This window comes from Mastigoproctus giganteus, chromosome 12 (genome assembly GCF_048544385.1).
Source record: "Mastigoproctus giganteus isolate SK-2022 chromosome 12, ASM4854438v1, whole genome shotgun sequence".
Taxonomy (NCBI): Eukaryota; Metazoa; Arthropoda; class Arachnida; order Uropygi; family Thelyphonidae; genus Mastigoproctus; species Mastigoproctus giganteus.
The window spans coordinates 84601581-84625445 of record NC_143586.1 but is presented as its reverse complement, the minus strand read 5'-3'; the positions used below and the strand labels follow the sequence as shown (position 1 = coordinate 84625445).

The window sequence follows — 23865 nt, the reverse complement described above, 5'->3', positions numbered from 1 at the left end:
AATTTAATTAATGATAAATATAATTGGTACTATAAGAAGTCTTTACTATATATAATTTGCAGTAGCAATATACTTAATATCAGTAGCATTTTTCCAGATTTTCTGCAGAGCCAATGTGAACCAGTAGGATGACACTGCTGCAGTGAACTAATTTATCATCCAAGTGTGACATTTTCATAATGATGGCCGTCTTGAAATTGATAGTGCAAATGATAAATGCAAAATCTCGCTTTTCCAAAACAGGTTGTGTGTGTGTGACTGTTTGAGGTCAGACAGAGCATGGTAGTGTTTTATGTTTATTTAACCGATGCAATTTTATATGGGGGAAGGGGTGTTCAAAAGAGATTTCTATTCACCCAGAAGTAGTTGTGATAGAGGGTTGAAACAAACACCATTATTTCACTTTTTCAACATACATTGGGTGATCACTGAATTATGACCACCTACCTAATACTTTGTAGGTCCTCCTTTTGTCCTCAATACAGCAACTATCTGCCAAGGAAATACTATGAATTCTATTGAGAGAAGGCTTCAGATCTCAATTAACAAAATTGAACTGTGGATGTCTCGCAATGGCTACCGCTTATCAGCACAAAAATCTCACTGTATTAATTTCTGTAAAAAACGTAAGATCCACTCTGAGCCTGAACTACATCTTAAAAATTTCACCCTACCTCTTTCCAATAGTATCAGATTTCTTGGCCTAATCTTGGACAGTAAATTAAACTTCTTACAACACATCACATATCTGAGAACCATTTGCTTGAAAAAATTAAATATCCTCAGAATACTATCTTCATTGACGTGGGGTGCTGACTGATACGCTCTGCTTCGGCTATATCGGGTATTAATCCGATCTCGCTTGGATTACGGAGCGCCAGTCTATGACTCTGCCAGGAAAAGTACACTAACTTGACTAGACACTATCCATCACAGTGGCCTAAGAACTGTTTTAGGAGCATTCAGAACATCCCCTGTACAGAGTCTATATATAGATGCACACGAATCTCCACTCCATCTTCGGAGGAAAATGTTGATCCTCAACTATGCAGCAAAAATACAGTCTTCCCTTTCATTCTTATTTCGCCATACTTATTTGAGCTCAATGGACCACATTTTATTAAAACAAACCTAACGAATACAAGCCTATTGGGATAAGGTTGCTACAGTTAACACAATGTTGGAATCTAGACATGGGTAATGTCTTTCAGGAAATGAGCACTCACGACCTCCGTGGTCTGATTATAAACTGGTCTCTGATTTCTCATTCCAACAATGGGGGAAAAAGCAAGCAGCGGACCTTACCATCAGGAAACTCCATGCTGCACATGTAGCAGAAAATTCTCGGTGTTTTCAAATATATACCGATGGCTCAAAAACAAGTACGACAGTGGGCGCAGTGGCAGTTTCTTCTATCTTTTCTACTTCTGTTCCTTCCAAAGGAACGCAGTGTCTATTCTGCTGCACTGTGGGCAATTAAAATAGCTCTGGATCACGTGATTAATCTGTCCAGGAAGCAAATTACGATCTACTCTGATTCTCTGAGTGCAATAAAATCATTGAAAAATCCATCCAAACCAAATCCACCCCGTCTTGAAGCAAATTAGATCACAGATTATTGCGTTGCAAGCTGTAAGCCAGTCACTTTCTGTTGGATACCAGGTCATATAGGCATCAAAGGAAATGAATATGCAGATCAAACTGCTAAACATCCAATCACTGCAAGATCTCCTAACTACCAAGTGCCATATACAGACTACAAATCAGTCATAAAAAACATGTGTGAAGAGCAATGGTTGCAAATCTGGCAGGCTCAGTGCAGCAATAAACTGTTTCAATTTAACCTAAGTTGTGGTCATAAAGCATGCGATCAAATAGACGAGGAGGTGATCCTGGCTAGGACGTGTATTGAGCATACGTATCTAACCTATATTTATCTACTCAAGGGGGAAGATCTGCCTATTTGTACATTTTGTCAGACTACACTTAACGGTGAGGCATATTCTAATAAATTGCAATCATTATAATAATTATCGAAACAAAATTTTCAAATTACTTTCACATCTGCAAGAACCTTTGACATTACCCCATCTGATCGGAGACAATGCAAATCTAGCTGAGTTCTTTTATTTCTTAAAGCAGACGGATTATTTTACAGATTTTAACTGGTAATTGCACTACCGAATAGAATCAAGCACAATATGGCCTTAGCAGCCCTTGTGCCACTAAACAACATATCAACCAACCAATAGCAACTATCTGACGTGGCATCGATTCAACACGATATCAGAAATGTTCAGGAGGCATGGTCAACTAAGCTATGTGTAATGCGGTCAGCAATGCAGGTATGGATGTGATTGGTGTATCTAGATGCCTGATATGCCTTTCCATAGTGTCTCACAAGTTATTTTGTTATTTGTTATTTGGTTTTTTTAGGAGCATTAGCAACTAAGGCCATATTGCTCTGGGAATGTGCGGTGGTCATTCCCTGACCTTTCCGCATCCTCCATATTTGGTGGTGACAGGCTCGAACCCCGGTCTAATCAAGAAGAATGTGCTACGCACTACTGCTCCTTCCCACCTGGCTACGGAGGTGCCTGTCTCACAAGTGCTCTATGGGATTGATATTGGGGTTAGAGGCCAATTGATATGCTGGAAGTCAAAACTGTGTTCCTCAAATGATTCCTGCACAACAAGTGCTCAATGACTTGGCACATTGTCATCTTGGAAGACACCATCGCTATTCAGGAAAAAGTGTAACATAGCGGGGTGTACACAGTCAGCAAGCAGTTGACGATAGCAGAGACCACTGATACGTTGTTCCACATGCACCAGGGATCCAAGTTCTTGCAGGTGAAACATACCCCACATCATACAACTGCCTCCACCATCCTGCACTTTTGATTCCGTGCATGATAGATCAAGAGCCTCGTGTTGTTGATGCCAAATCTGTACACGACCATCCACGGTGTGGAGTAAATAACGTGACTCATCTGACCAGCACACCTTTTTTCAGTCTTCTAATGTCCAATTTGCATGCCCTTTGCAACAATAGTCTTTTATGCTGATGAACCTTGGTTAGGAGAGGACGCCATAGGCATCATCTGCTGGTATAGCACTGTTGAAGGGCCTGTCATACAGGCTTTCGCTGACCTTTGCAGTTTTGCCGCCGGGTCGTTGTTTGATCATTTTGATGCTGGTCCTGGTACACTTTAACTACGGCAGCTCTCGAACACCCCACCAGCTCGGCCATTTGGGAAATTGAGGCACCAGCTCGTCGAGCACCCACAATCTGTCATTTATCAAAGTCCCATAAATCCTTCCTTTTACCCATCACGCTCAGAATTTTACTACTTACTGAACCACTGACACCTTATCTATGCTAAATAGGTTGACTAACTCTGCACTCTCTTACCTCACGTGGTTAACAGGTAGCATTCAGTTTTCAAAGGGGTGGTCATAATTCAGTGATCACTCAGTGTAGTCACCAGACAAAATGACACATTTTTGCCATCTCTCAATACTCTTCCACATATCAGTTCTGTAGAAGTCCTCTGACTGTCTTTCGAACCATGACTTGGCAACAGATATCACTTCATCAGCATCAGAATATTTTCCATGAAGAAAGGACTTCAGAAAGGGAAAGAGGAAGAAGTCTGAGGGTGCAAGGTCAGAGGAATAAGCAGGATGCAACAATATTTCAAAACTACATTTTGTGGGCACATCTCACTGCAGCATGCAAGGAATATGCAGGGGCATTATCATGGAGCAGGCACACACTTTTGACAGATCTTGCAGGCTTTTTTTTTTTTTTTTTTTTTTTCTTTTATAGCAGCACATGGCTTCATGAGGAGGTTGGAATAATATTGATAATATTGTACCATCACTGTACAGCCCTTTTGAAGGTAATTTCTTAGTATTACACCATGCTGGTCCCAAAAACATCACCTTGCCTGCCAGCACTTGGTTGCACCTTTGTCTTTTGGAGGGGGTGATTCTGCATGCTTCCATTGTTTTGACATTTGTTTAGTTTCACAGTCATAGTGAAGGATCCAAGATCTAATCCATGATGACTAGTGAAAAAATTTCTTGCTTTTCCTGGCACATTAACATTTCACGTGCACGTTGTCTCTACTTTCTTCTGGTAAGGGGTCAAAAGTCTGAGAACCCATCCCCATCTAGCAGGTGCAGGTGTTTCTTCACAGGCTCTACACTAATATGGAACTCTGTAGTTAGTTCTTTGATGCTAATATGGCAATCTTCCAGGATTAATGCCTCAATTTTTTCAATACTCTTCTGTTACAGCAATTGCTGGGTGTCGTGGGATTTCTTCATCATACACTGAGTCTTCCACATTTGAATTATTTACATGGTTGTATAAATGATTTACATGTGGCAGTCTTCCATAAACAGATCATTTCTTTGTGGATTGTTTTGGGTGTCTTTTCCTTGGAGAAAGTGGAACTGAATGACTAACTTGCTCCACATTATCAATTGTGACACTTCACTTTATTTAGCACAGCAAAAAAAAAAGAAAAAAAAAAAGAATTGTCAGATCAAAACCAAAATTTGTGTGGTTGCTATAGGTGTCAAGGTATCAAACAAACAAAAAAAAAAAAAACAAAAAATTACATCTTTTTTATCACTTGCTTCTGGGCGAAACAGATTTATTTATATATATATATTTTTTTTTTTTTTTTTTTTTTTTTAACCCCCTCACAATTACAGATATTGAATATTTACATAATTACCATATTTCCCCATGTATAAGACGCATCTTTTTTCAAAAAATTTGGGGTCTAAAAACTGGGTGCGTCTTATACAGTGGTTGTAGATTTTTTTTAACTTGCATTTCGCGCTTGTTGTCTTTGCACTCATTGTTTCACACTTGTTACCAGTATATTAGGTTACGTTTTGCCACGTTCTGCCCAGAAATGGCTCAGAAAAGATTTTTGTACAGTGCTGAATTCAAGTTAAAAGTGATCCAGTTTTCAAAAGTGAATGGCAATTGTGCTGCTGAATGTAAGTTTGGTCCTCCTCCAACTGAGAAAACAATCCGAGACTGGCTACGGGAAGAAGAAACCCTACTGAAAACGCCATGGCAGAAGAAGCCCATTAGAGGCAAGTCAGCAAAATGGCCTAATTTAGAGAGGGAATTGAAGATACAGATTGAGGAGCAAAGGGCAATTGGAAATCCTGTGTCCACAAAGATGGTTCAGCATGAGGCAAGAATTGCTGATGAAAAAGAAGTTACTGATTTCAAAGGAGGACACAATTGGTGCTTCAGGTTCATGAAACTGAATGGACTAAGCATGCGTACACGCACCAGACTTGCCCAAAAGATGCCTGAAAGTTATGAGCAGAAGGTCCTTGAATTTCATCGTTTAGTCATTCAATGTCGGAAGACACATCAGTTTGAGTTTGGACAGATTGCAAATATGGACAAAGTCCCCCTTCAATTTGATGTCCCAAGTAACAAAACTGTTAATAAGAAGGGGGTAAAAACTGTAACTGTGAAGACAAGTGGACATGAAAAGAGCCATTATACAGTTGTTCTAACTTGTGCCGACGGAACCAAGCTGCCTCTTATGCTGATTTTCAAACACAAAACAATGCCAAAAGAAAACATTCTTCGAGGAGTGATTGTCCATGTTCATGACAAGGGTTGGATGGATCAGGATGGGATGAAGATCTGGTTTGAGAAAGTTTGGAGCAGGAGACCAGGTGGGCTCTTACGCAAACCTGCCCTATTGGTGCTTTATCAGTTCAGGGCACACATAACAAAAAATACAAAGAAGATTGCTGCAGAGCAAAAAACAAAACTTGCCATCATACCTTGACATTCCAGCTCCAACCACTTGATGTCAGCATTAACAAACCCTTCAAAGCTGCCATGAGAGACGAATGGAACCAGTGGATGAAGTCTCCTGGGGACAATTTGACATCAGCAGGAAGAGTGAAGAAACCAACTATAGGAGAAGTTTGTACCTGGGTGAAAAGATCTTGGGATAATATCAAGATTAAGATTGTTGTCAAGTCATTTAAGAAGTGTGGCATTTCAAATGCCATAGATGGAACTGAGGACAAGGCAATATATGAAGATAGTGATTCGTCATCAGACACAGATGAGGACAAGCTAATGGATGGGAGTTTTGACAGTGATGAGTTATATGAATTTTATGATGAATAAAACTTGAGTTCAATAACTTTGTAATACTTTTTTTTTTTTTTTTTTTCAAATTTCGGGCCCCAAAATTAAGGTGCATCTTATTCATAGGAGCGTCTTATACATGGGGAATTACGGTATGTAAAAAAAAAAAAAAAAAAAATAAAATAAAATAACCATTAAAATTATCAGATTATGATTTCACTCAACGTTCAAAAACAGCTATCATAACACAGATTCACATAGTCGAGATTCATTAATGTAAAATTATACATTCACATATTTTATAGTTTTTTTACACACACACGCGTGCACACACATACTCATGAACTAAAATGTTATGACCACCTGTGTCTCCGTGAGTGATTGCATCCCATGTCGCCTAGGTGTGACATCACTGACTGGCACAGCATGTTACTGACGGCATGGATAGTATCTGTCAGTTCATCAGTACGAATCCCATGCAATGGTGAAAAGGAAGTACTTGGTAGTGTTTGAATAGGAAATGATTTGCAGCACTGGAAGGCACAGCAGGCAACCACAGGCATTGTTGGCTGTTTGAGGGCTGCTGTAGTGAAGGTGTGGCAGGAATGCTCTTAAAGAGGAACACAAAATCACCCATGTCTCAGGATGCTGAGACCACCACTGGTCGGCAGTTGGTGCGTGCTGTCTGAAACAACAGACAGCTGTTCCGGACAGCACGTATGATACCTCAGTTAACAGTAGACTAGGGCACACAGAGAAACATTTTCAAACACACCATCCAGTAGGCGCCTCCGTAGCCAGGTGGGTTTTTTTTGTTTGTTATTTGGTTTTTAGGAGCATTAGCAACTAAGGCCATATTGCTCCGCGAATATGTGGTGGTCATTCCTGACCTTTCCGCATCCTTCGTATTTGGTGGTGACGGGCTCGAACCCCGGTCTAATCAAGAAGCGTGTGCTACGCACTGTTGCTCCTTCTCACCTGGCTAGGTGCCTCCATAGCCAGGTGGGAAGGAGCAACAGTGCGTAGCACACGCTTCTTGATTAGACCGGGGTTCGAGCCCGTCACCACCAAATACGAAGGATGCGGAAAGGTCAGGAATGACCACCACATATTCGCGGAGCAATATGGCCTTAGTTGCTAATGCTCCTAAAAACCAAAGAATAACAACACCATCCAGTGGGATGCGTTGCGGGTAGGTCTGTGGAGTAAGGTAACCCCTCTTTGTGTGCCCGTGTTGACGGACCGTCATTAACACCTCTGCCTGCGGTGAATATGGGAGCACTGTACCTAGACATTGGATGACTGGAAAAGAATCTGCGGGTCTGATGAATCAAGGTTACAGTTGCATCATGCCAGTGGATGGGGGCATATTTCATATTCGATTGTTAGCAATGCGACCAGACTGTACGGTTTTATGAAAACATGCTGGCAGCGGTGGTATCATGATTTGAGAGATGTTTTCATTGATATCACTGGGTCTCTTCATCCCCATTGGGCACACTCACTGCCAAATCCTACCTCAGACCAAGTTTCACCTTAAATGGTAACCACGTATCCAGATGGCACTGGACGCTTTCAGGGCAAGGCCCCATGTCACAAGTCGCACATTGTTCAGCAATGGTTCAAGGATCATGTCCAAACATTTCGTGTGCTCCCCTAACTGCCAAAATACCCCCAACATCAATCCCTTCAAACATATGTGGGATGCAGTGGAACACAGCATTCACCAGTCCATGCCAGTGCCTTACTCTGAGACATCATGTGCAGCTAGTCCAGGATAACCTGAGGACATCTTCCATTCCCTCATGGAGTTGATGCCATGCCAGGTGCAAGCAGTTGTCATGGTAAAAAGAATGAATATTTGAATATTTAAAATTTTTGATTTAAATTGACGAGTATTTGATTCTACTTTTATTTTTACTTAAAAAGGTATTTACATTTTTTGTATTTGTTCCTTAGCTTTTGAGAAACAATATACAATTTGTGTATATGTGTGTGTAAAACAGTTGCATATTAAATATATATATATGATTTCATTCGTTTTTGGTTTTTTTTTTTTTTTTTTTTTTTTTGTAGGTTTCTTCCTGGGGTGGCTATGTTTTCTTAATCAACCTAATTCCCTTGCATGTTTTGGCTCTTATGGTCACTGGACGTTTTTCTCATCGAATTTATGTGGCATACAGCACGGCAAGTGTTTTCTATTTTTTTATTATTTTTTTTTTTATCAGACTACTATAAATATAACTTAAATTTTGATTATTTATATTCTTTTTATACATTCATTTTTTTGTAAGTATTCCATTCTAATGAAATAAAGTAGCCTTATCCTTAACCTGAATGCTTTTTTTTTTTATTTTTTTTAATATTCCAGTAAATCAGAGTCGAATTCATTTTTTTTAGCTACCTGTTCATGAAAATGTGATTAAAAAAATAACATTGGAGGTAGGGAGGTTCCTGTTTAGGAAGAGAAAGTACGAATTGGTATTGTTTTGATATCAGTGATAGGAAAAAAATCATTTTAAAAAATAAAAATAAATAATTCTTTTGCAAAATGTCATTAGATTTTTAAAACTCAGCTATAGACAGAACAACCAGCTAGACTAAGTAGGGCCAAAAGAACTTTGGAAATGTCCTGGCAGGCATTAAAAATATAATTTTTAATGGCAAGAGGTTCCTGGCAGGCATTAAAAATATAATTTTTAATGGCAAGAGGTTCCTGGCAAGCATTAAAAATATAATTTTTAATGGCAAGAGGTTCCTGGCAAGCATTAAAAATATAATTTTTAATGCTTGCCAGAAACCTCTCAGATGCTCTTCAATGTTTGTAATAAACCTCGCACAAATCATTTAGTCTCTCAGTTCTTTAACAGATTGCAAAATCGTTCAATCAGACATTTGGAGACATTTTGTGAAACAGGAAACAAGCAAACATATAACAAATTTACTTGTAATTTGCTATATGTGCATGGTATTGTTACCAATGGTGCAATATATGCTGCTGTATCACACTGTGTGAAAAAGAACTTATTCGATTCTGTCACCAGCCAGATGGAAAATATTTTCTTTCACAATTAGAGAAACTTTTTGGGTGCTTTTCACACTGTAGTGGAGAAGTTTTGACTAAATTTTGCCAGCATTATCAACATTTACAAATATTGCTCAAGAAACATGGCTATGAGAGAGAAAAGTGCTTTGTTTACAAGTGCTGTTTGCTGGTTACATTTCCTCAAAGTAATCTCCAGCCTCCAGTTCAACTGAATTCCAAACTTGCTGGGATTTTTTCTTTCTTTTTTTTTTTTCTCCTTTTTATTCCTTCTCAAAGAATGTGTTAGTGCTTGCAGTGTATCAACAGCTTTAGCCATATTGCATCACTGTATTGTGTCTGTACCATAGTATGTTTATGGGGCAATTTGCATTCAGTGCAGTTAAAAAACCTGAAGTAACTCGCAGGGGAGGGGGAAACCCACTCCCACCGCTTGAGATTGGCTAACTTCAGCTGAATGATTCCAGTCCAGACCTCTCCAATTAAGTCACAAGTGACAAAACCACTATATTGTCACAGAGGGTAAGGGTGCGATCTACTGCTCACAACATATCTTGTGCTGTCTGAAAGTGTTATACTCAGAGTGGAGTATAACACTTTGCTTCAGAGCAGGAGCCAATGAGAAATTAAACGTTTTTTTTTTTTTTTTTTTGCAAGTCAAAATAACAAGAACCAATGTCCAGAGATAGGGATGTGCCCAAGGATTTCCCATTGTCACTGCTGTAGTAATTCTTTCACAACACCATCCATGTGACACTGACTGTAGGAATTGATAACATTTTCATTCATGATGACATGCTTTCTATGCTTTGGATGTAATTCTCTAGAAATAATTTATTTTTTAATTTATTATTTATAAAGTAAATTTTATTTAATTTATTTTTAATAAATAATTTTTTTACATTCAAGAAATTTTTACATAATTTTTTACTTATAAAACTCCTTATGGACATACTCCAGGAGAGAATGCTCTTTTTATCAACTACAATCAGGTATCAAATTTAAATTTGATACTTTCTGTAGATTACTGCAAGGTTGCCTCCTTGAAAAAATATTGTTTTCTGCATCTGGAACCTTTTCTTAACTCCCATGATAACCTGACTTCATATATAAACAGTTTGAAGCTCTTTATCTCCACCAACACTCCAGCAAATGCAGAAAATGCGACTTTGGAGGCCATCATAATTATCATAAACCTTAAAACATATCTCTAATTGCTTAGTTCTCCTCCGTAACTAAACCAAATATCGCCTCAAATATTGTTCACCAAGAAAACATATTCAGAACATTGTCCATGTTGAAGGCAAAAGGCCATCCAAAAAATCTTCTCCAGATGAGATCTTAGGGTCAGTCAGGATGATGTGCTAAATTTTTCAAAGCACTTTGAAGCTACCAGTTAAAATTAACCTTGCCCAGTGGGTCATAAAAGATGAATCAGCCTTTTTTTTTTTTTTTTATGTAGATAATGCCTCTCATCTTTGCCTCCATTATCTGCTCTGCAACTCTCTCTTAATGTCTGATAAGTTTGGGTACACTGATCAAAGTGACAAGACAGCCCTTTACCATCTGTAAAGTGGCACACTATGGCCGTAGATGCCGATTCGCCTAAATTCCCAAACAAACAAACAAACAAACAAACTATCTGTAAAGCCTCTCTCCATGCCACACTTAGTGTATCATCGCTTCTATAAACATTCAAATGCTGGCCAAACATCAGCCACCAAATGGATCTGTGAGTCATTCATGAAATGGAACAACCTCTCACTGCAAATCCACATTTCTTACAATATAAATGTACTGCTTAAAGGGAATAACCAGCACCGCTTCAAATATAATGCCATCTGATGTATCGAGAGAATGTCTCCAGCTAACACAATAGCAATTGTCAATAAATTTCCATCAGTCTCCAACAGCTCTTCACAAACATTCAATATTGCAAATGAATTCCCAGATGTGAATGAATACCCAAAGTGAATCCCTTCTCAACTGATCCATCCACACTATTTCTGCATGGACTTGGTGCATCATGGCCGTAGTCGCCCATGCATGCAGCATAAAAACCAAACCAAACTATTTCTGCAACATCTGTAGACTCGACTTTGTCGTTGAGACCTTTGGGAATTTAATATATAGACAATCTGACTTGAGCATTGTGTGCCCATTCTTAAACATTTATTTTGATTTATTTATCCTAATTTTCTAGTCGCCAGTGTTGTTCATGCTTTGCTCATTGTCACGAAATTAATTTTATGGTTCTGTGACGTGTGTGTGTGTGTGTGTGTGTGTGTGTGTGTGTGTGTGTGTGTGTGTGTGTGTGTGTGTGTGTGTGTGTGTGTGTTTATATTCTGGGTTGTTAGCCCTGGCACAACACCCTCCCTCCCCTCATTTAGCAGCACTTTGCATCCCAGAGTTGGATCATTGCTGCTTGTATAAGTGAGTTTAATTGATTGCTCTTATTTTCACGATTGTATAAACTAACTAGTACCATAACTAATATAAAATAACACTAATAATACAATATTATAATATAGTACTAATACTTGGTGGCAAATAACTCATCAACCAGTGCAATACCACCATTTTGCTTATCAGAGGTTTCAGGTGGTGAAACCCATTCATGGTACTAAATACTGTAGATTGTGATACCTTTTGTAGTTGGGGTTTTCACTTCAAAAAAAAAAAAAAAAAAAAAAAAAAGCATAGGGAATTGAAGAAATTGGGTTGGCAGTCGCTTGCTTATTCATAAGTCACTTTTTTTTTTTTTTTTTTTTTTTTTTTTTAGAGAAAAGTGGAAAAATCCACTTGCAGTGGTGTTGAGAATATCCTGATTGGACAGCAGAACAGTGGAAGAAAGTCATATGGCCAGACAAATCATGATGCACTTGGCTTTTCACTGATGGTAATGAGAGAGAGAGAGAGAGAGAGAGAGGCAAGAACCTCATGAAACGATGGATCCTGCTTGCCTTGTTAAGACACCCCAAATATCTAGAGGTGGTATCATGGTATGGAGAATGTTTTGTTGGCATGGACTGGGTCTGTTGATACTGGCAGAAGGTCAGATATCATCCAGGGAGTCCCTAAATATTGTATGATGCACCCTACAATGTTACATTTATATAATTATATACTTTTCATAATTATTTAATTTTTGCATTATATGAATTTTAAAATATCTATGCAAATTATAGCATTTCTGTACAGCTAAAACTAGTTAGTTTTGTGCCTGGAGCAAAATACTGTACTCTCCTCCTCAATTATAGAATGCTTCTAGCTGTAATTTGTCACTTGTTATGCCCATGACATTTTTGGGCCTAGGCAAGTGCCCTTTGTGTCCTGTCCTTGTTCCAGTACCACATGTCAGCATCATGAAACAGCATGTATTAGTAGTATTAGCAATGGCCACATGGTGCAAGGAAGCCTATGGCTTATGCTGCACCAGCCAAAAAAATAAATAAAACAAAATAATAAAAATAAATAACAATAATAATAAAATAAATAAATAAACAAAATAAAATAATAAGAATACAATAATTATAATAAGAAGAAAAAAATTAAATATAATAATAATAATTAATAAATAAGAGAAAAGGAAATGGAAAACCAAAGCATTTCCCTCCCGTAGGTAATTATCCAACTGACCTTTGAATTTCCCCAAAGCCTCTACCACCTGTGTAGGTAATTTATTCCATTAATTTATAACTCGCTGGCTAAAATAAAACTTCCTGCAATTCAGTCTAAACATCTCTCCCCATAACTTGAAATTATGGCCTCTAATTCTAGAATCATAACCGTGGAAATTTCATCCTCATTCATTTTGCTTATGCCTCTCCAGAGCCTTAAACACCTCAGTCAGGTCTCCTCTAAGGTGCCTATTTTCCAAGCTTTGCAGCCCACATATTTGAAGTCTTTCCTCATATGGATACCCTTTTGCCGATCTCATCAGGCGAGTCACCCATCTCTGGACCCTTTCAAGAAGAACAATGTCATTCTTTAGGTGCGGTCTCCATACCTGAACACAGTATTCCAAGTGTAGTCTAATAGTGCCTTATAATGGGATTATGACATCCTTATCTTTACTAGAGATTGTTTGATAGTATCATAACATTAAGTCCTTTTCCTCCACTACTGGCTTTAGTTCAACTCCGCCAAGTGTATAAGTTATTTTGGGGTTACTGTTCCCCAGGTGCAATACCTTACACTTTGCTGGATTAAAGCATAGCTGCCATTTTTCTGACCATCCCTGAAGTTTATCTAGATCATTCTGAAGAAGCTCTTCTCTGCAGTGATCATTAACTACTCTACCAATCTTTACATCATCTGCAAATTTAGACATCATGCCCTCTATCCTTCATTAATGTCATTTATGAAAAATAAAAAACAACAATGGTCTTAATACTGATTCTTGGGGAACCCGACTTCTTACATCAACCCAATCTGAGGAATAACCATTTGTCACAATCCTCTGCCTCCTACCCTGAAGCCATCCAGCTATCCATCTAAAGATTTTCCCTGTGATTCCAACCTGTTCCAGCTTATAAAGTAACCGCTCACGTGGGACTGAGTCAAATGCTTTTCTGAAATCCAAATAAACAATGTCGAAATTATTCCTAAAGTCCAGTTCATGAGTGACCCTGTCAAAATAGCTAACCAGATTAATTAAACATGAATTTTCCTTTACAAAACCATGCTGAGTATCCTTCAGAATTCCAACTTTGATCAGTCTCCATGATTTTCCTTACTACTTCACCTCTCTGTCCAGCATGGTGAAGCAGCAAGGGCAGATGGTGGGGCTGCTGAAAAATTCAAGTACAAATTGGATGAGGTTATAAGAAGTGGTGGTTATTTGCAGCAAGAAATATTTAATGTGGATAAGACTAGCCTTTCTTGGAAAAAAAAAATGTCTACTAGAACACTTAGTTCTATTGAAGAAAAGTCAATATCTGGATTTAAAGCTGCCAAAAACAGGTTAGCAAAAATTAAATAATTATGAAAAAGTATATAATTATACAAATGTAACATTGTAGGGTGCAGGATACAATATTTAGGGACTACTGAAGTTAGACTAACTGGCCGGTAATTTCCCACTTCACTCTTAGAACCACCCTTATGTATTGGAGATACATTGGCACTTTTCCAATCCAACAGAATCACTCCCAAGTGCAGTGATGCTCACATAATCAGCCTCAATGGTTCAATGCACTCACTTGCCGCCTCCCTTAAGATTATGTTGTTGTATGAGAATCAATAATGTTGTACATTATTAATTCTCATCCCTAATGTAACGTTTGTTTGCTCTGTTCGTTCATTTTGTTGTGTACTGTTGCTCATTAGCAGACAAATGATAGCAGGTGCAAAGGTTTAAGAAAAGTTTATGGGTGGAAGGGTTAAAATTGAGAAATTTCTGATATAAATATTGTTAGATTTCAGCAGGAAAACACCTCTGTCCAGCATGTGGAATGCTAGTGTTCCATGGGAACATAGTTTGTGCACGGCTGAATTCAGGTATTTATTAAACAGGAAATCCAAACCAACAATACTTATACAGTAAGTCCCCAAGTTACGTAACTTCGGATTTACATAAATATTTTTTGGTAAAATCGCAAAGATACTTTCTGTATAATTTTTAAGAGTCAAATGAAGGAACAAGTATGTCTTTATTTTCGTTCCCATACAAACTACATTGGGTAATAACCTGCTCCATAATTAGAATCTAGGTAAATAACTAGAGTTGACATTTCATTTTCTGCTTTAAAAATTCTGAAAAAATATTCAACAACCTGTGTTTGAGACAGATGAGCTACATCGAAGCACTTGAGAGAAACCCCACAATGTTCAAGCCATGTGGACTGTGTCCCATCGGCTATTTCTTCAGAGAATTACACTCTAGCACTTCGTTTCCAACCTTTCCTTCCTTTCTTTCTGGATTGTAGAGCCAGTTCAGTTTTGTTTGAGAGCGAAGTGGGAGCTTTTGTTTGCATTTTGTATGTAATATCTGGATTTAATATCTGGTTATTGTGGTGAAGTTGAAATTCATGTTGTCCTATCATTTTCAATGACTTCACCTCAAACTGTCATCGCGAATTAATTTGAATTTATGCCCCCTTAGGTTCGTAATCTGAACAAGTGGAAGTATCCCATCAGAATTCAGCATGCTGAACCCATTCAAGGCCTTATACACCTCAATCAGATCACCATGCAGGTGCCTAGTCTCCAGCCACTGCAATTTGCAGAACTTAAGCCTCTCTTGATAAGAGGATCCCTTCATTCCCCTCACCAATCTTGTTGCCCTTCTCTGTATACGCTCAAGTAAATCTACATCCTTCCTAAAATGAGGCCTCCAGACCTGTACACAATACTCAAGGCGTGGCCTGACCATTGCCTTATACAGAGGGATAATCACCTCCTTTTCCCAGCTAACAAAATTCCTATATATCATTGACAAAACCCCATGACCTGCCCTGGCAGCCTGTCTGCATTGCTCAGAAAACTTCATATCTGCCTGCACAATTACTCCCAGGTCTTTTTCATTTTCTACCACCTTAAGTGTAGTACCACACAGTTGGTACGTTTCTCTGGGGTTACTTTTACCCATATGCAGTACTTTGCATTTGTCAAGGTTAAACTTCAGTTGCCACTTCTTAGCCCATCTGCCCAAATTATCAGGGTTGTTAATGACAGTAAGTAGTGTGCAGTAGCACACTGCCATTATTGTCATTAACAACCCTGCCAACCTTTGTATCATCTGCAAACTTCAATATTAAGCCTGATATATCTTCATCAATACCATTGATAAATATACAAAACAACAGTGGACCCAACACCGAACCCTGTGGGACTCCACTAATAACATTAGTCCAAGAAGAGCAGCACCCATTGATTACAACCCTCTGTCTTCTCCCACTTAACCATCCTTTTATCCATTGTAGCAACTTACCCTTAATACCATTCTGCTCCAATTTGTACAATAGTCTTCCATGCACAACAGTGTCAAAAGCTTTCCTGAAATCCAAATATATGATATCAAAATTATTTTTTGCATCCAGTTCCTTTGTAACCACATCATAATATCCTATCAAATTTGTCAGACAAGACTTTCCCTTAACAAACAAATGCTGTGTCTGAATTATTGCTGCAGTCTTGTCTAGATGATCCTGCAATGCATCTTTAACCAGCGACTCTATTATTTTACCCGGAACAGAAGTTAAACTAACTGGTCTGTAATTACTCGTGTCACCCTTTGATCCCACTTTGTGAATTGGGGATACATTTGCACATCTCCAGTCCGTGGGAACCTCCCCTGAGTCCAAGGATGCTCTCATAATTATGGCTAAGGGTTTGCTTAGTTGCTTTGCCGCCTCCTTTAATATAACTGGATAGATCCCATCCACCCCAGGTGCTTTTCTTACGTTTAACTTCAACAGTTTCTCTTCCACTTTGCTCTCAGTTATTACAAAATCATTAAGTATCCTGCTACAATTTGATAACCTTGACAGTCTCTTGTAACTTAACCCTGTGAAGTTCTTTACAGAAAATTTCATTTTGACTGTTATCATGGTGCTGTTTAAGAGAATGGCAGCGGTACTAATAAATCTACCAAGAAAAGGAAAGCGATACATTTGGATCAGAGAATCAAAATAATAAGGATGTATGAAAATGGTCAAACATTAACAAAATCTTGTGGAATTTAAATTTGTCAGTGTCAACAGTGAACACAATAATAAAGGGCAAAGACAGAATACATGAAGCGGTGAAGTTATCAGCACCAATGAAGTCAACTATAATAATCAAGGCTTAGAGCGGGACTAATAAGCGAGATGGAAGACCAGATCCAAAAACACATCGTCTTAAGCCTCCACCTCATCAAAGCAAAGGCTCATGTCATTTTTGAGGATCTTAAGAAGAACATTGATTATACTGAACCACCTTTGTTGTGATTAATGGTTCATTTGATAGTTTCTGTAAGAGAAGCGGATATCGTAACATTGCCATAAGTGGTGAAGCAGCAAGTGCAGATGGTAGGGCTGCTGAAAAATTCAAGGACAAATTGGATGAGATTATAAGAAGTGGTGGTTTTTTGCAGCAAGAAATATTTAATTTGGATGAGACTAGCCTTTCTTGGAAAAAAATGTCTACTAGAACGTATATTTCTATTGAAGAAAAGTCAATGTCTGGATTTAAAGCTGCCAAAGACAGGTTAACGTTCTTAGTACCTTACAATCTTACATTTGTGGGTTATAAACTTAAACCTGTAGTGGTTTATCACTCAGAAAACCTGCAGGCTTTTTTAAAGATACTAACAAGAAATTGCTTTCCATACACTTCAGGGCCAACTCAAAGGCCTGGGTAACAATAACCATGTTCAAAGAATGGTTTCTGAATGTGTTTATCCCTGAAGTTGAAAAATATTGCTTACAAATGTCAGTGCCTTTTAAGATATTAAGGTCCATGACAACGCTTCTGGTCATCCTAAATATCTAGATAATCTGCACGACAACATCAAGGTGGTATACTTCCCTCCAAATACAATGGCTTTGTTTCAACCAATGGATCAGTGTTATCTGGGCATTTCAAAGCTTATTACATACAGACGATATTTTCTGAGGCTGTAAATGCAACAGAGCAAGGGAAGATGGATCTATGGTGATTTTGGAGGAAGTTTAACATCCTTGATAGAATATGTAACATTTCAAGAGTCTGGAATGATGTGACAACAACTTGTATGAGCAGAGTTTGGAAAGAAACTTCTAAAACATCATGAGCTTAACAACAAAGGCGAGCTGATATCTTCTGTTACCAAAGAAATTGTAAACTTAGCCCAAGAGTTGCAGTTGATCCTGCAACTCTTGGGCTAACTAGATGGGATGACTAGATGGGATGGAACTTGGGATGACTAGCTTGTAGACTAGCTTGTAAATGAACAAGATGAAGATTTAACAACAGAAGACCTAGCCCAGTTGAACACGCAAAGAGTTGAGGTGCAAGGGAGTGCTAAATCCATTGAGGAATTGGGACAACCCAAGAAGCAGTTCAAATTAAAGGAAATGGCAGAAGCATTTCATAAAATTCAGGAAGGTCTCTCTGTTTTATAGAATTGATTAAAACACGTTTCTTGAAAATAAAAAGAAAATAAGTTCAAGGTTACTTATTGGTTTATTGCAAAATTTATGAAAAGAAAAAAAAGCATACGAAACAGATGAAGATTAAAGAGTTCATATCGTGTACTGCTTCTCTGACCTATACTCAGTCTACACAATTAGTGTCTTATTAATGCTTCAAGTTCGTTTTAAGTTACTTTCAGTTCATCACATGAAGTGTATAGACTTTGATTCATGTGGTTAAGACCAATTTTCTTAAATATGTGCACTTTGGTTTTGATTCCCTTATAAAGCATGGTGTACAAAATACATATCAGTTATTACAGTACAATAACATGCGTTTTTTTTTTTTTTTTTTTCCCCTTCCTTTTATGCCTTCTTTTCTTATGTGCCACTGTCCCCAGATAAAGTTTTTAATTGTTATGATATATAACTATTTTTCTGAGGATATTATGGTTTTTTTCCTTTTATTTTAGCATATCGGGGATATAGTAGCAATATTTTATTAATGGCAATAATAAAATATATTATATTAATCAATGGCAACAATATATTCTGAGTTACGTAAAAATCGACTTAAGAAGTCCTGGAACGTATCGCCTACATGTCGAGGACAAATTGTAATCCATAATGGAGAAATACACATACTGTGAAGTTGCTGAACTTCCCAATATCGTTATTTGTTGTTAAAAGTTTGTTCAGAATATTCCCCTGGCCTTTGGTTAAAATTTGGAGGATGTGTGAATTAATTCAACTAATTCTGCCCTTTCTTGCAGTAATTTTATCTTAATAAGGAGGGGCAGAAGCCCATATCCATATGTATTTTGTTCTGGTCATAGGAGGGTTTATCCCACCAAAAGCAGTTGATTTAAAATTAATTTATTTTATAACAAAATTTACATTAAAAATCTTTAATGTAGTCTCCTTTCTTTATGGCTGCTTCCCAACTTTTTGTGTAATTTTTGAATTACGTTTAGCTGTCTGATGCTTTGGGTCACAGCTGCACTCAGCACTTCTAAAGATAGAAATCTTTGTCCATGCAATGGTTCCTTGAGCTTGGGGACTAGACCATAATTGTAGGGACCCATATTAGGACTAAAGAGGGGGGGATGGACTAGTGCTTCCCACTTGTAATCAGTGAAATCAAGCTGTACAGACCGTGTGATATGAGACCCTGTGTTACGAAGTATAAGTACACCAGCTTCCGACATCTATGGCCATTTCTTCAGCAGAAATGTTGCATAGTAATCTGGTTACTGATCTTCTAAGTAGCACATGGTATCTGGCAATAGTGCCCATAATCAATATGGATGACCATTTATTTTTCCTTTGATTGATACAGCAACATTTCGAGGGGCATGGCAAAGATGGCTACTTCCACCCAGCCGATTGTGTGATCTCAGTTCAGGTTCAGTGTTGCGTGTGTCCATGTCTCATCAATGGCAACAATATATTTTGAAAACTCTTCATATTCTTGTCAGTACATGCAAGTAACTTCATTGCACTTTCTTTATGCTTTGCTCAATGTTAATCAGAGTAAATATAGGACCCAACAGATGGCTTTTGGTTTTTGTATCTGAATTAAAATTTGTGAACAGATGAATTCAGTATTCCAGATTCGTTGTCTATTTCTTCACAGGTGATATGTCTGTCTCTCTCTTAAAAATTATAGTAATAATGACTGCTGATGTTCTGTCCATGGATGTTTTTGGTCTACCTGAATGTTTCTTGTCTTTAATGCTGGTCTGACCTTGACAAAACCTTTGAGACCAACATGAAATCATGCTGTGATCTACAGTTGACTCACCACACAATTCATAAATTTGTGTCAGCATTCAACCACAAAGTTTCAATTTTGATAAAAGATCTTTGATCTGAAACTGTAATCTGACCTGAAGCAATATCACCAACCAATTTTAAAAGCCTTTACAGATATTTAATGTTGAGACTAAACTTTAAATTATTATCCCGATAAATGTCAGTCATGCAGGCATATGGAGCCAACTACCATAGGAGTTGGCATCCTACATGTTCTGGCTCCCAGTGATTAAAATATTCATCAGAAGCAAACAGAGGAAAACTAAAAATTGATCAGAAAATTCTTGACAAATTTTTTAATCAAAGGACTTCATTAATTATAATTTCTAAAAGAAATTTGACAAAGAAAACAAATTCAAATTATTTTAGATTGGTTATTCAAAATAATAAAAAGAGGAAACATCATGAAAATATGGAGAATATAACTAATTTCATGGAAATGTGAAAAAAATTAGCATGTTTCTGGAAATCATTGTGGAAATCAGTCATGGCATATACTTAGTTCTAGCAATTACACAGTGCACTTGTGTAAAATGGGATGCTAATACACTTGTTCTTGCTGTTAGAGTTTATGGGTGTTGGTCATATAAAAGTAATAATTACTTTTAATTAATTACATATCCTTGATGATGGAAGGTTGTAATAGTCTTATTTTTGGCCATGGCACCACTCTAAATCCAAATGACTTTTTTAACTGCGAATTTTGAAGGGGACAGTGGCTGAAGTAAATTATTAACAGGACCTATGAAGAAGAGCTGAAATGTCTGTATCGCTACTGTCATTGGCATTCTGGTTTATTTGAGCAGGTTCAGCTGTCATTACTGTGCTGTATCTGAATATTTTTTTCACTTGTTTTTAACCAAAGAATAAGCCTTCTTAATCATATTGCATAATTGCATACCCAGTATATTACAGTCATTGTGGAATCCTAAATAATTGTTGATTGTTATAATTGAAGTTAAGAATGGTTCCTTCCACAAGTTAAAAATGGCAATACATTATTACATATTATATTATATTAACAAAGCTGTTTAAGTCATTATAATGTGAAATCAATATTGCTAAACATAAATTCACTGAAAAACGCACGCGCGCGTGTGTCACTAGAGCAGCAGAATGGTTCGCATGCTATGAAAATAGAATACAAGGAAGTTAAACAACTTCAGTTATGAGTAAAGTGTAACTGTTGTAGTTGTGGTGAATTGTTTGTTGAAGTTCTTTTTTTTGTGTGTGTGCGCGCACATGTACTCCAAAGGTTTATGCTATGTTTTATTTGCAAACTACACTTGCATTGTTGGTGAAAGATTGAAAAATGCAAAACTGTTTTCTTTCTAAAGAAGACAGTTAATTTGAAGTAATCAATCATTCAAATGAACCATAGCAGTGTAAAGTGAGTTAAATTACAGATAATTAAATAGTACACACACACACCTATAGCTTTGTAATTAAGGAAACAAAGGATGAAGAAAAGATTATAATTATGTCTCACTGATCTACACAAGAAGTTTCAGAGAAGCAGTTAAGCAAAGCAACTCTATACATTTGATTGAAATCATTCTCTCCAGAGAAACCTTTCTTCCTTACTGTAAGAACGGATGCAGTTTGAGAGGTTGTATATGCTTTGATGATGCATATTGCTAATTTGGTAGTTGCTGATACTAGATGTTTGAAGTTTCTTTTCTTGTTGAAAATTCTTTTGTGATATTTATTTCTTTATTATATGTTAAAAGAGAATCATCTGAATAAAGAAAACAATAGTTATATAAACTGTAAATATATATATATATCTATCTTTAAATATAATAAATTGTCTTTGTCATTTTGAAAGGCTTGTCAGAAGTATCTCAGTCTAGTTAATTCAAGAATCTTAATGGGGAATGAACCAGTGGGTTTCTTAATGGTGCATGTTATCATTTTGTCATGGTTTGAGGTGTTAGGCAGAAACTAGAACATATACATTACACTACTATGTATAGTATATATACTATATACCAATATAGGTTTAAAATTACAAATGTGAAGGCGCCTCCGTAGCCAGGTGGGAAGGAGCAGCAGTGCGTAGCACACGCTTCTTGATTAGACCGGGGTTCGAGCCCGTCACCACCAAATACGGAGGATGCGGAAAGGTCATTCAGGGAATGACCACCGCATATCCCTGAGCAATATGGCCTTAGTTGCTAATGCTCCTAAAAACCAAATAACAACAATAACAACAACAAATGTGAATTCATTGTTATTGAATACAAAATTATTTGACAGAATCTGAGGGATACCTTTGTTGTTCTGTGCATTTAAAATGCATCTGATTGTATTTGTTCTTTTAGGTATATTGCTTGGGTACATTGTTGTCGATGCAGATATCTTTTGTAGGATTTCAGCCTGTCCAATCAAGTGAACACATGGCAGTAAGTTAAAATATATATATATAAAATCTTTAAGGAAATTCAAATCAAGATCTTGGCATTAATTTTAATTAAATAAGTAATTAAATTTATATACTGACTTAAGAATGTGAAAAATACATAATACAGTGTATCCTTGTTAATTTGATATCGATTATTACATATATGATACATTCCAAAGTCACTACCATTCTCTGACCAACAATGTAGGGTTTATTACTATTTAGTACAGATAATTGGTTACAGGGCCCAATTAGACTTAATTGGGCCCTGTAACCTGTGAATAGCTTGTATAATTTGAAAAGACTGCCAAAAACAACTACAAGTCATTATTACAAAATTGAATGGAACTATAATGACAATCTGTTTTACTGTACACATTGTGTCACTTTTAAATTTTGCATTTTTATCCACTTGACAAAACATTTCGGGGAATTTGAAGTTCCTCTGCTACGTTGTGAGTGCATGTGTAATCCATTTTGTTCACAACACTAAAACTAAAATACATTGATGTATTTTAGTTTTAGTTTTAAAATACATTTATGTATACTAAAATACCATGATACTATGCCTGTAATTTCTCAATGCAGATGCTATGCATCTTCTTTGAACTCATGTATGTGCTCAATATTAGCATTAGCAAGGGCACATAATGCAAGAAAAGAAGCTTATATAGCATCAGCAAACACACACACACACACACACACCCTTCTCTTTCACCCATCCACTCACTACAAATGTTTGTCTAGTTCTGCCTTGAATCTGTTTAAGCAATCAACTTCTACAATGACAGATGGAAGTTTGTTCCAGTAATCAACCACCCGCTGGCTAAGGGCAAACTTCAGCACATCTATCCTACAACTGTCTTTCCTCAATTTGAATTTATGCCCTCTCAGGCGAATATTCTGAAGAGGGAGAATCCCATTAGCATTGAGCATGCTCAAACCATTCAAGGCTTTATACACCTCAATCAGATCACCTCACAGATGCCTAGTCTCCAGACACTGCAATTTGCAAAACTTAAGCCTTTCTTCATGAGAGCAGCCCTTTGTTCCATTCACTAATCTTGTTGCCCTTCTCTGCTCTACATCCTTCTTAAAATGATTCCTTCAGACCTGTATACAGTATTCAAGGTGTGGCCTGGCACATTGCCTTATACAAGAGGCTAATCACCTCCTCATCCTTGCTAGAAAAATTCCTGTATATCATTGACAAAACACCATGAGCTACTCTTGAAAACCGTCTGCACTGCTCAGAAAACTTCATATCTGCCTGCAAAATTACCCCCAGGTGCTTTTCACTCTCTACCGCTGTCGGTGTAGTACCACACAGTTGATACGTTACTCTGGGGTTATT

General features: G+C 37.3%; 1 protein-coding gene across 2 annotated transcripts in view; it reads left to right on the top strand.

Moving 5' to 3' along the window:
• The window catches only part of Stt3A (catalytic subunit 3A of the oligosaccharyltransferase complex), a 219209-nt gene that overhangs the window by 84045 nt on the left and 111299 nt on the right, over positions 1-23865 (top strand). For both annotated transcript variants that reach the window (XM_090386700.1, XM_090386701.1), the window contains 2 exons: positions 8228-8338; positions 22432-22512. In XM_090386700.1, the coding sequence (XP_090242826.1) occupies positions 8228-8338; positions 22432-22512 (192 nt within the window). The remainder of the gene's footprint in view (positions 1-8227; positions 8339-22431; positions 22513-23865) is intronic.